We start from the raw sequence: 13426 nt of genomic DNA on the forward strand, positions 1-13426 counted from the left end.
CGGAAACGCGCGGCCGCTTCCGCCGGTCGCGGCTGAGTCACTGCGCCGCGCCGCCCTCCCGCTGCCCGGAGCCGCCCGTCCCGCCGAGCCCCGGCCCCGCGGCCCCCGTCCTGCCGCCGCCATGCCGCTGGAGAACCTGGAGGAGGAGGGGCTGCCCAAGAACCCCGACCTCCGCATCGCCCAGCTCCGCTTCCTGCTCAGCCTGCGGCCCCGCGCGCCCGACCCCGCCGCGCGCGACGAGCTGATGGCGGCGGTGCGGCTGCACAGTGAGTGGGGCCTGGGGGAGGCTCTGTGTGTGTGTCTGTGGGCCTGTCTGTCTGTCTGCTCGCCGGCCCCGGCTCCCTCCGCGTGTCTGTGGGGCAGCCGTGTGACGGTCCGCGGTCACCGATCCGCGGGCAGGGGTTGTGTGCCCGGCCCCCGCAGTCCGCACCGCTCTGCCCCGGGACTGAGGGCGCTGTCCCGCTCCGAGCGCTCTTACATCCTGCTGGGACTGCCGGAGCTCTGAGCTGAGCACCGCGGGCCGCTGTGCTCACAGCGGGATAGAGAGAATCACAGAACATCCTGAGCTGGAAGGGACCCACTTGGATCATCAGAGTCCAGCTCCTGGTCCTGCACAGGATGCTCCGCTCTGGCTGAGAGCATTGTCCAAGTGCTCCATGAGCTCTGCCCTGGGGAGCCTGTTCAGTGCCCGACCACCTGTGGGGGAAGAACCTTCTCCTGAAATTCAACTGAACCCTCCCCGACACAGCTCCATGCTGTTTGCTCAGGTCCTGTCACTGGTTTCCAGAGAGCAGAGATCAGCACCTGACCCTCCACTTTGTCTCGTGAGGAAGTTTTAGACAGCTTTGAGATCTCCCCTCAATCTCCTCTAGGTTGAACACACCAAGTGCCCTCAGCTACTCCTTATACATCCCCTCCAGACCCTTCATCATCTTCATGTCTGTCCTTTGGATGCCTTTTAACAGCTTCATGTCCTTCTGGTGTTGTGGTGCCCAAAACTGTCCCCAGAACTCAAGGTGAGGCCACCCCAGTGCGAGGCAGGGAAAGTGCAAATGAGATGAGTGGAAGGAAGCATGAGGGGCAAGGCCTGCAGAAACAGGGGCTGTGCTGTGTCTGGATTCAGCTCACAGAAGGGACATCTCTGGCGTTGACACTCCTGTTGTCCTTTTAGGAACAAACACACTCTCGTTGCAGCAAGGAACAGCAGAACCTTTCCTGCTTCTCTTTCAGACATGGCTCCGTACTATGAAGCCCTGTGCAAGTCTCTTGAGTGGCAGATGGACACGGATCTGCTGAACAAAATGAAGAAGGCCAACGAGGAGGAGCTGAAACGTCTTGACAATGAATTAGAAGATGCAGAAAAGATCCTGGGGGAGAGCGAAATCCGGGATGCAATGATGGCCAAGGCTGAGTACCTGTGCAGGATTGGGGACAAGGTTGGTGACAGCAGAGGCTTTATGGACTCGTAGAAAACACTGCATGGGAGCCCTGTTAGCTGGGCAGGTCCCGGTGAGCACTGGGGGACTTGCAGAGCATTTTCTCTATAGCACAGCTCACACATGGCTGGCAGATAGGGGAGAGTCTTACTCAAATATAAATTATCTAGAAACGAAACAGTCCTCAAAAGAAATTTTTTTCTTGACAATGAGAAAAGTTTGCAGACACCATTATTCACTTTCCTTCCACCTTTAGACTTTTCCAAGCTATTTAGATCATGCAGCTGAATTTCAAGTTACAGAATAGATTTTCATAGTCTTTAGCTTTAAAAAATACCTGAGGAACAGCTTTTCTAACTTGATTGAAACTTGGATACGTAAAGATTATTCAGAATGCATAATGTCAAAGTCACAGCTACCAGTGGGAGACAACAGGTGTTCTTACAGCAGGTATTTGGTGAATGTTCTGGGTGCTTTTAACATTCTTACAGCAGCAAATACTGTTTTGCCAGGAGGGAGCTCTGACTGCATTCCGCAAGACTTACGACAAAACTGTGGCCTTGGGACATCGCCTGGACATCGTGTTCTATCTGCTCAGGATTGGCTTGTTTTATATGGACAATGACCTCATCACAAGGAACATTGAAAAGGCAAAAAGGTACTGCTTGAGTTGTCTGAATGCACTGAAGCATTTTTGAAACAAGCTGTAAAAAAAAAAAATGGAAGATAAATACTTCTCTGTGCAGAAATGACTGGGACTGGTTGTGAGAGAGAATCAGAGTGATGGGTGGGTGTTACTTTGTTTTAGAGCACTTCCTGCTCCTGGATTTTTTTATGGGGGCAAGAGAAAGGTTAAGATTTTGTGGTGGCTGTTTTCTAGCAGCTGGCTCAATTTGTATTTGTAGCACAGCTCCTACTCCCACTTGGGGTGTGACTGCTCCCAGTGGCACCCAGCTGGCTCTGTAAAGAGGGAGCTTTTCCTCTAGAAGCAGAGTACCATGGTGTGTTTTGGTGCCACTTCAGTGTCTCTGTGCTACCAGTGTTGTGAACCTCAGCAGTTCCTGTAGAAAGCTGTGGTTCCAGTCTCTGCTGCTGCTATGAGACACCAAGGCAGAGGAGGTTCCCACTTCCCTTGTTCTTGGGCAGGGATATTTTGTGTTGTCTTCTCAACAGTTTTGTCTCATCCCTGCTCTTCTTACAGCCTCACCAGTTTTGTGCAGACACTTAAAAAGTGGCAACCTGTATCTTTATTTCTGTGCTGCAGCTTTGATTTTAGCAGCAAGGGCAGTGGAAATCTGTTGCCACAGTCCAGGCTGACAGTAATATTTACCTACACATCCACAGAGCCTGTTGTCACAGCTGAAGAGGCTGTAAACTTTTCCTTTCAGCTGGAACTTGCACGGTGTAAAAGCCTCTGGCCTCTCCTGTGCCAAGGAAGCCACTTTCCTACACCAACAGGTGTACAAAGCCTGGGCTGTTTCAGCAAGCAGACATAAACCAAGTTATTATCTCTAATCTCATGGTATCATTTGATTTGTACTTGTTTCATATAATTTATTACATGACACATTTACATGAGTAAATATTCTTTGTTCTATTTTAAGTCTAATAGAAGAAGGAGGAGACTGGGACAGAAGAAACCGTCTCAAGGTGTACCAGGGCCTTTACTGTGTAGCCATTCGAGATTTCAAACAAGCAGCAGAGCTGTTCCTTGATACAGTTTCCACATTTACCTCCTATGAACTGATGGATTACAAAACCTTTGTAACATACACTGTCTATGTCAGCATGATTGCCCTGGACAGGCCAGACCTGAGGGAGAAGGTAAGGAGAGCACGTGGAAAAACTGCTGCAAACTGCAGAGCCTTGCCTTGACCTGTTCATCTCGGGGCTGAAAGGGATGGTGGTTAAAGGTGTGTGTTTGCTTTCAGGTGATTAAAGGAGCAGAGATCCTGGAAGCCTTGCACAGTTTGCCAGCTGTAAGGCAGTATCTCTTCTCTCTCTACGAATGTCGTTATGCAGCCTTTTTCCAGTCGCTAGGTAAGGCTGGGTTGTGTCCCTCAACACTGTTTCAGGGGATTCAGTTACTTGTTTCAGATCATACATAACTTTTGTGGAGTTGCTACAGTCTAAAACTAGAGCTATGTGCAGAAAAAACAAACTATAGAGATTGTTTTAACAGTGACCTAAAATTTTCTGCTTTGATTTTTCAAACAAAAAAGACAAATTTCTCATCCAATGAGCCTTGTGAAAGGTCACATCTGATTGGGTGAAAAAGCAATTTGAAAATGGCTAAGAGCAGATCAGGAAAGATTTGAAAGCTTTCTGTGTAAAAGGATGACACCAAAGAAAAGCTGTTCAGAAAACCCTCATTCTTGCCTGTTCTCAGACTGCTTGTTTTTCTTCTGTGAGAGAATACAAGAAAATGAGATATTTAGAAAAATCAAGGAAGAACCCTTGAAGACTAGGTCTGATGAGACTGAGTTAAAGGGCAGCTTCTTCCTATTGCCAGCCTCATCCCAAGCTGAGAACTGATGCTGTCAGGGAAAAACATCACTTCAGTGCCTGGAAATCCTTGTAACTAATTTAAGAGGTAGTAGCAGAAAATTCATGTAATGTCCTTATACAGGAGTGGGTAACAATGTTTCTCCAAGGAGTTACATACCGAGTCTGCTTGTTACCCAGCTCTGCGGGCAGCACGTCCAGCTCTCGCCTTCAGCGAGGTGGTCCCTCTGCCCCCTGAAAGAAGGATGCTGTGCGTTTTTACAGGCTCCCCTTGGCTCTGCCACAATATTGTTTGCATGTTCTTACACTCCTGCTTGCAGAACTGATACAGATTACATGAATTTACTTCTGTTAGTGCAGAATCCCTTTCATCCTGAGGAGTGCAAGAATACAACATAGTTATGGGTACACTTATTAACTGGTGCCGTGTGTTTTACTTACATAACTGATACATGAAATTTCTCAGAAATTACTGACTTCTTTTATTTATTTTGCTTCTTTCTTTTCCTTTTCAGCTGTTGTAGAGCAAGAGATGAAGAAAGACTGGCTGTTTGCACCTCACTACCGGTACTACGTACGGGAAATGCGAATCCACGCCTACAGCCAGCTCCTCGAGTCCTACCGGTCCTTGACGTTAGGGTACATGGCAGAAGCCTTTGGAGTCAGTGTAGAATTCATAGATCAGTAAGTTCTCTGGCTTTTCCAGTTCATAGACATCTCCCTTTTTACCTTTTAAATATTTATGGTGATCTAATTATGAGTAAAAATCTTTGTTCGCTTGTATTCTAAATATGCCAAGTTACGTTTCTATGGAAGAGTGTGAGAAGCTGGTATTTTATTAATTACTTTGTTGTTCTTTATACTGCTGTATTTATTGACCTCCATGTGCTATGGAACTTTAGATTTTAGACAGCTTAGTTCACAGCCATGCAAAAACTGAGCAGTTCCAACTTTGGGGATCTGCACATTTTTTGTACTCTGCCAGTCTCGCTCTCTCATTTTGCTTGGTTTCTGTTATGTGGACAGGATCTGATGTTTTTCACTTAAATCAAACATACTCTACAGTCCCAATTTGAAATTATTTTCTAGAATAAAACCAACAGATTTAGATCATGACAAGAACTAAGTGGTGAATGAAGTGAGAAACTGACTTTTACTCTGTGTACAGGAAGCACATTATTTTCAAATGCCTTCACAAGACTTATTCTTGTTCCAGAGAGGTTTCAGATTTTCTAATATAGAAAACTTACAGAAATATGAAACTGCTTGAAATATTTAGAAATTAAAATTAATAAGTGTTTTAAGAGAAACCAAGTACAATTTAATTCAAAAGTAATTTTTTTTAAGTCGTAGGTTTTAAGCTTGTGCTTTCCAGTAATTTACTATGAGTTGTAACTTAACTTACTGTTGAGCACAGGAATATTTTCTTTTACCATGAGTGTTGTAGACCACCAGTTGATTAAATAAAACAATAATGATAAAAAATTTTAAAGCATTTAAATAAATTAAATATTATTGAGATACTTTTAATTAGTTGACTGGCATGAAGATATTTACCTCAGGATAAATTGCAAATACCACTCTGCATTACTGCTGCCTTTGGAGAGTAGTTGATACAAAGCTCAGTGATAAGTGTCTCTAAACTCAAGTACAACACTGGCCTGAGAAGAAAGAGGTTTTGTGTTCAGGTCACTAAAAGGATTATTTTTGGGTGCAATGTCCGAGCCTTAATAAGATGAGGATGCATAAGATATCTGATGAAGATCCATAGGCTGTGGCTTCAGAAATACAGCATGGAGTAACAGCATTTTCATTGCTCTTAGGTCTGGTGAAACAGGATTTAACAAACTTTTTTGCTTCTTTTAGGGAGCTTTCAAGATTTATTGCAGCTGGCCGATTGCATTGCAAAATAGACAAAGTAAATGAGATTGTAGAAACTAACAGGTATGTAACAATTCCTAGGGGTTGTTTTTAACAGACCAGTTGAATTGTATCTGTTTTGATGACATTTACTAAAGAAATGTTTAATGCTTTGGTATAAATCATATTCTCAGTTCTAACCCCCTGTTTTTTCCCCCATGATTCCTAGGCCTGATAGCAAGAATTGGCAGTACCAAGAAACCATCAAGAAAGGAGATTTGCTGCTAAACAGAATTCAGAAACTTTCCCGAGTAATTAATATGTAATTTTTTTAATGCAAGGGAATGCAAAATTCAGATGTTTAAAACATTTTGGAAGTAACCTATAAATATATTGCATAACTTGGTATACTGTAGGGAAAAAATAACTAGCAAGAAAGGTAGTGTTTTTACTTTCCACTTCATTATGTACACACTGTTCTGTTCTGGTGTATGGAACCCAGTTCATTTATTAAATGTATGATACCGTTGGTGATCTCTTGTAACAGACCTTGTTCCTTTCCTTGCCTGTCCATGTTGAGCAGCAAAGCAGAGTGTGGACACAGAGAGCTCATGGCCACTTCATGCCTGCTGTTTTAAGCCTTTCATATTGGAATCAGGGGTGAAAACAGTCAGTTGCATAATAGTAAAGTGGCCAAAAATTTTACTGAAGAGTGCACACTGTCCAGACTGGAGGGAGTTTTACAGTGGAGGGATTACAGCTTAAGGGAGAAGGAATAAGGATGCAAGTGGTTGGGGTGAAGTAATGATACAAGCACAGAAACTGCAGGACTAAAACTTTGGGAACAACTGGAACAGAATTAGCTTCTCTCTTTAACTATTTTTTTTGCAAACTGCTGAAAAGGAAGCCAACATGTGAGCAAAGCATTAAATTTGTAATTATTGCCTGAGTTAGATCTGCAGATGTCAGTGATGGTGGGAGCTGTGGAAGGGACTGCTGCAGTCTGACAGAGCTGATCAGGTGCTGCAGGGGTGACAGTTCCTTCCCTCCCAGCTGCTGAGGAATGAGTGTCTCACTGGGCTGCAGCCGTGCTGATGACACGTGGTTCCTGGGTGGCAGAGCCTCCAGCAGCAGCTGTTCACCCTGCTGGCCTGCCTTGAGGGGCTTTTTCCCTCCTCCCAAAGAAGGCCTGTGAGTGAGTTCTGTGAGCTTTTGGTGCCACTGCATTTGGGACATTTACAGCCTGTATGCATTGCAGCTTCAGTGCTGGAAGGAACCCCAGCAGTAGGTGTACCCAAAGAGCAATCCTGGCATTTGGAAGCTACTGTGCCACAGACAGGACAGCTTGGAATTTGCCCTGCCCACCCCTCCCATTGCAAGGTCATAGAGGGTCTCCTGTGCTGGGATTGCTGTTGCCTGCCTGAGGTTGGACCCCTTGGTGCTGAGGGGCCATTTCTGTTCTCTGATGAACTTTTGTGAAACCCGAAATACAACCTTATGATTTTGGGGGTTTTTTTACTACTTACTGGGTGAAACCCAGAATACAACCTTATGATTTTGGGGGTTTTTTACAACTTACTTACTGTAAGCTGTTTTGGATGTTTCCCCCTCCAAGAAGCAGCTATTTAGCCAGAGTTTAAAGATTTACATTTCAGACAGCGCTAATTAGAAGAAAATTCTGATCTTTCTTCAGAATAGGCAGAGTAATAAACAAGAACTCTACCATTTGTTCAGCTCTGAGTTCTCTGTTTTGTGTGTTCACGTAGATAAAATTTCCTATTAAGTTTTAATTGATAAAACCCAATATTCAGACTTTTCAGACCTGCAATAACCTCTCTTGTTTTTCTCCCTCTGTTCCATGCCAGATAAGTAGAGCTAGCTAGGAGGGCTTTAATCAGTCTGCCTTCTGGGAATATCTCCACCTTCCATAGGTGCAGGTGTGAAGCCTATCAGAAAACCATACTGTAGTCATGTCTTCACTGACTTGAGGAATTTGTGTTTGGTGCATAAATAAATTTTCCTTTCTAGCATTTTTATACATGAAGTGGCCTTAATTAACTACATCAAAGTTTCCATTCAGCATATGTATTGCCATGTATTTCTTTAACTGTAAAGAGAATAGAAACCTACTCAAGAAAAATCAGGCTAACAGGCTTCATGCATTCCAGAGACATCTTGCTGCTCTCTTAGTGTAGGTAAGAGCAGCAAAAAAAGAAATGGAAATCCCCACTCTGTGTAGAAAATAAAAGCATTACTAAAGAGTTTTAGTGCTCTAAGATACTTGATAGCAGAGCTATCAACCATGTTATCCTAACTGTGGCCATCATCCTGTGGGAGCCAAGCACTTCAGAATCTGGTGTTCTCTGCTCAGGTGGGTGAAAAACAATGTTCCAAACAGAAGTACACAATCCTACTTAGCAAAGACACCCCTTTAAAGAAGCGAGATCTTCTGGACAACGATTTTTGTGCCACAGCCTGGCAGGAAAGAGTCACAGCAATTTTAGCTGAACCTTTTAAGGCTTTGTGCAGCAGTTCAGCCTCTCAGCCGTGCCAAATAGTGGTGGGATAAAATTCTGGGAGAGGTGAAAGGCAGCACCTCCTGAAACCCACAGCTGGAGGCACAGTTTAACCAGCGTGGCTGCTCACATTGTTCTGAAAAAAAAACCAAATCTGATACACAGGTTTTCCAAAGAGTAGGAATGCTGAGGGGTCCACGGTGGTCAGACCTTGAGCTGATCAAGGGCACAATTTTGTCTTGTTTTAAAAAGGCCTTCTTCCATCTCTATGTCAAATCAGAAGCATTAGAATTTCTACTTCCTGAAGTAATTTCAAGTTGATTTTCACTGTCCCGTGATGATGTTAGTTTTATATTCTGTTTATCTGATCTCATCATTCCCTTTATTTAACTCTGATTGTGAGCAGCACTCCAGACACAGGCCTTCATGCCTCGCTTCTGACACCTTTCCATGGATTTATAGTCCACATGCCAAAGTTGTACATTCTCTCTTGTAATTTAAGCTTGGGCAGTTCCTTGAGCTAATGCCATTCTCCAATTTCGCTTTGCAAGGCTGACTTCACCCTCTCTACAAGGTAGCCAGAACCAGACAGAGATTTCAAGCCACAGCTTGAACTTCTCTCTGCAATTCATTCTCTGCATTAATGGTGGGAGAGCAGGTGGGAAGGGCAGGGGATGGGCTGGTTTAGGATTTGTTAGTAAAGCTACAAAACAGTTGAAATGTCGTTTCTGTGCAGTTTCTGGCTCACCTACCAACACCTCTGGTGCTTCTCTCACTGAACACTGGGCTCCAGAGCTCAAGGTCCAGCCTTGCAGGCAAGGGACAAGGCACTAGCTTTAGGAAAAAGTCACCTTTTGTGGACAGCAAAGGACTCGGGTGGAGTGACGTAAACTGCAAAATGGAGGACAAAAAACTTCCATCATTGTCAGAGACCACCAAACCCAAGCAGCAACACAGTCCCTGCTGATGCTGAAGAAAACTTTTGTATCAATTGGGGCACAAATATCAACACCAGCTATTTCTCACAGGCTTGGACAAAGCTTTCTTACTTAATTTCTCAGGCTGTTTTTCCTCCTTGGCAATAAAGTTTCAATCCACATTAGCTTGAACAAGTTCCTTAAAGGATTTTGAGGTTTGTTCGGTCAGAAAAAACCCCAAGCATATGCCACTTTTCCATGACAAAGCTCCCATGCTGCTTGTTAGGAACGAGTCCAGGGGCTATCACAGCTCTGAGCCAACGCACTGAAAAACGCATCCAGTCAAAATAAAAAGTCCCATGGTGGATCCTACAAGCCACATGTGTTTGATTATTTGTTGCAGCAGAACGTGATAATAATGCACCAACAGGAATTTGCATTTTAAAAAGCCAGGGCAAGCCCTCCTTTGGGTTGTTTTGTAGTCGGTGTAAACAAGGCGCCCACGGAGCGGCGCTCGGGCCCGCGGAGCCTGAGGGCGCCCGGCCAAGTCCCCAGCCCTCATCCCGAGCCGCACAACCAGGCAGGGCTGCAGCCTTTGAGCCCAAGGCTGCTCCACCGGGGCAGAGCCAGACAAGTTCACATCTCCCAGCTCTGATACTAAATGCAAAGGGCACTGACAAGATGTAGAGATACACAAACCCTACACACAGGGAACCTCTGACCCTGGGGTTTCATTGCATTCATTGGCACTTTCCTACATCACCAAGTAACTGTCCCGAATATAAACTGGAGTATTTTCCTATGAGGCACTCACTGATGGAGGGAAACTTTTCCACCTGCTTCAGGGACATCTGTGCTTACTGGGTTCCACTTCAGCACCTGGTCAGAACCATTTTTCATCACTAACTCCTTTAGGGAACAGTCAGCAGAAGAGAACCCAAGGAGCAGCTCTGCTCTGCCCCAGGTCAGGGCTCCCTGGCACTGCACGGCACCAAATGCAGCAAAGGAAGGGGAGAGGGAGAACGCTCCAATTCCACAGAGCTCTGAGAGCTCAGGGTCACACAGGTGAATGCACCTTTATCTCCTTTCTTAACCTTGCCAGTTCCAGAGGACACTGAACCTGTATTGAATGCAGTAAAATGCGGTTATTCCCTCAGTGCTGAAGCAGTCAGTCACGAACCTGCCCGAACACGATGCCAAGCACAGAGCTCTGCTCGGCTGCTAACGCCCGACTCCCACGCGCTCCGGGCTGGGGTCACTGGTACAGCTCTGCAGAACCAGCAGCTCGTGCAGGATGGCACAGGTGGTAAAAATTGCTACTAGGAAGGAAAAGGATTTGCAAGAAGAAAAGACAAAAAAAGAAATTAAAATCCCAAGTAACACAGAAAGTAAACATAGAATCACTAGACGTGCTTATTATAAAAAGACAAAGCAGAACTTGCCTGTTGTCTGAACCCCATTTGTATCTTGCAGCATTTACTCCAAATATTAAGAAAAACTTTTTTTAAGAGGGGGAAAAAACCCAAACCAAAATGAAACAGAGACAGAATAAAGGAAACTTTGCCACAGATGTCACTCTGTTCCACTAACAGGAGTTCTACTGGTTTTACAAACTGCTCCGAAATCACGCACGACACAAGTCCCGAGTCACCTGCAGGAGTGTTCAACCTGCTGAATCCACACACTGCATCTTCAAACTGTGAAAACACAGAAGACACTTTTTTAGGAGGAAAAAAAAAAAAAATCCAGGAAACACAACGACTCAACATAACCACATCTGGGGCTGTAAAGGCTGCTGCTCATTATTCAGATTAGGAAATCATACGAAGTGTGAACCTTAAGTAAGAGAAGATCCTTTGCACAGAAGGAAAATGCTGCAGAGGTGACACAGGCACTGCTCCAAACCAGTACCAGCCCCTGAAGGGTGGAAAGCTCCGAACCTACCAGGCTCACTCACGATGCTGAGGGACAATGACAGAATTTGACCACATCCAATTCTCTGAAATTAGTTCACATAGGCACCGATACAGATAATGTTTTCCTTTAATAGCGAAGGATTTATAATGAAGCAGAAACATATAATATATTCCATGCAACCAACCTCATTTATTGAAAAGTCCTAATTTTATTGCCTTGTTTAGTAACATGTTTGTTCAACAAACTAATCTTTTTCATGAAGCAAAGCACAACTTTTTCTTATAAATAGTATAAATTATTTTATTTACAGAAACTTGTTACAAAACAAATAGACTATATATTTATTTTTCTTTTAAATATCCAAAGTAATTTTTCTATCCCATGACATTTGTTCATGAACTATACAGCAGCCAACACAGAGTTCAGCTGATCAGATGCTCTTGATTATGTATACAAATTATCAAACTATTCACACATTTTACACAGGAGATTGCTTTTAGAACCAGGCTCAACACCGAGCAAGATGCTTCCAAGGCCTACATTCACATTGACATTATGTAGTGCTCATTTCAAAATTATCTTTAAAACATAAAATATCTCACACAAAAGGTAAAAATGATTATTTTCTGCTGAACAGTGAAACATTTAAGAATCTTTCTAAGCCCAATTCCCTCCTCCAGGACAGAATGAGTAAAAGATGAGAGATTCCTTGGCAAGAGAACTCTTACAGGAAGACAACTGCCTTAGAAATGTCATTTGGAAATCACATCTTTATTTTTTTCATGGTTTTAAGAGGTACTTACTTGGAGTTTTTTTCTTTGTTTTGGAATACCAAAAATTTGGAACATTTTCTAAATTATTTGACTAATGAATATTGCTCCCCCCCTTCCCAAAATGAGACAGTTAAATAAATTGCTGGTTAAAACCGAATTTCAAACCCTTGGCATTATACTGAGTTATCAATGGGATTGTTCCAACAGAAGGTATTCAAATTAAAAGATTTTACAAAAGCTACCAGCATAATTTGCTTTCTTTTGTCAACCCATCTCATTAATTTCAGATATACAGATATATGCATGTGTGTGCATACACACACACACATATACATTATATATAGGTGGAAAAAGCAAGCTCCAAAATTTCAACTGAACATTCAAGTCTTTTAAGGAGAAGCTGTCTAAACAGTCCAAGCTTAAAACTAGTTATATCAGGCACTTTCAGTTTTTCCGTTAGTTTTAAACCACATGAGACCCACACGGACGCGCACACACGCACACGAACACTAGAAAAGAGAAGCAGTGTGTCACTGAACTACATGGATCTTCTGGGAGTCAGGCAGCAGATCAGCAATGCCACACCAACCACGAGGGCTCCGGGCTCGGCGATCCTTGGCGTGGATCCACCCGCTCCCAAGACAGGGAAAAGGGACACGGCTTTCACAAAACGGAGGCATCCCTTACATTGCAAAGTAGGCATGTTAACTATTGGCTTGGCAGTGAACCACTTCAAATTATAAAAAGGTATTTGCTTTTTTTTTTTTTAATTAATTAATAAATAAATACTAGATGATCTCAATTGTACCAAAACTGGATATAAGAAAAAAAGACCTGTGCAAAAATACATATTTAAATATGTACAATCAATTAACAAAATATGTCTTCTGAAATAGGGATACTTCAATATTTATAATAGAACAAGAAATTCCAAAATAAAGATACAAAAGTATGCTTTTTTTTTCTTGTATAATTCTTTGTTCATCATTGCAGCAATTTTTTAGGTTAAGAAAACTGCAGGAGTCATAACGAGAAGTTGGAAAGACTATAAAAACTGTATCTCTTAAATTAATACCAAAATCTGTCTAGAAACAACCCAGCCACTGCAAATTCAATTTTGCAAGGAAAATTAATTTTAAGCTTCCTTAATTATTTACAGTAAGAACTATGTGACAATAAAAGCTTCAGGAACAATGTTCTGCTTATAACCAAGATCTAAAACATAATATTTAGAGCAGGTCTAGGGCAGGCAGAATTTACGCTCAGACTCTCTGCTCCAGGGGCTCGAGCCCACATGGGCAGGTGGCTGCACCCATGGCTCTGGAGGAGCAGCCATCAGGAATTCACTTTGTACACATCTGCAGGCTACTGAAGGAGCACAAATTTGCCATTTTGCTTTCAGATCAACAGAACCTTAAAAACCAGAGGACAGTTCAATCACAAACTTGCCAGCGTCCAATCTTGCCAAATTTCTGTTTCCTTTACCTTTATTTCTAACAAGA

At 43.3% G+C, this 13426-nt stretch overlaps 1 protein-coding gene across 1 annotated transcript; it reads left to right on the forward strand.

The window, feature by feature from the left end:
* The first annotated feature begins 12 nt into the window (after positions 1–12).
* Positions 13–6335, forward strand: PSMD6 (proteasome 26S subunit, non-ATPase 6). The gene is made up of 8 exons (XM_041463312.1): positions 13–266; positions 1231–1436; positions 1949–2094; positions 3041–3260; positions 3368–3476; positions 4457–4625; positions 5808–5885; positions 6031–6335. The coding sequence occupies exons 1-8, from the start codon at positions 122–124 to the stop codon at positions 6125–6127; spliced, it is 1170 nt and encodes a 389-aa protein (XP_041319246.1). The 5' UTR covers positions 13–121; the 3' UTR covers positions 6128–6335.
* The last annotated feature ends 7091 nt before the right edge of the window (positions 6336–13426 follow it).

This window comes from Pyrgilauda ruficollis, unplaced genomic scaffold (genome assembly GCF_017590135.1).
Source record: "Pyrgilauda ruficollis isolate IOZ18807 unplaced genomic scaffold, ASM1759013v1 scaffold10, whole genome shotgun sequence".
Classification (NCBI taxonomy): domain Eukaryota; kingdom Metazoa; phylum Chordata; class Aves; order Passeriformes; family Passeridae; genus Pyrgilauda; species Pyrgilauda ruficollis.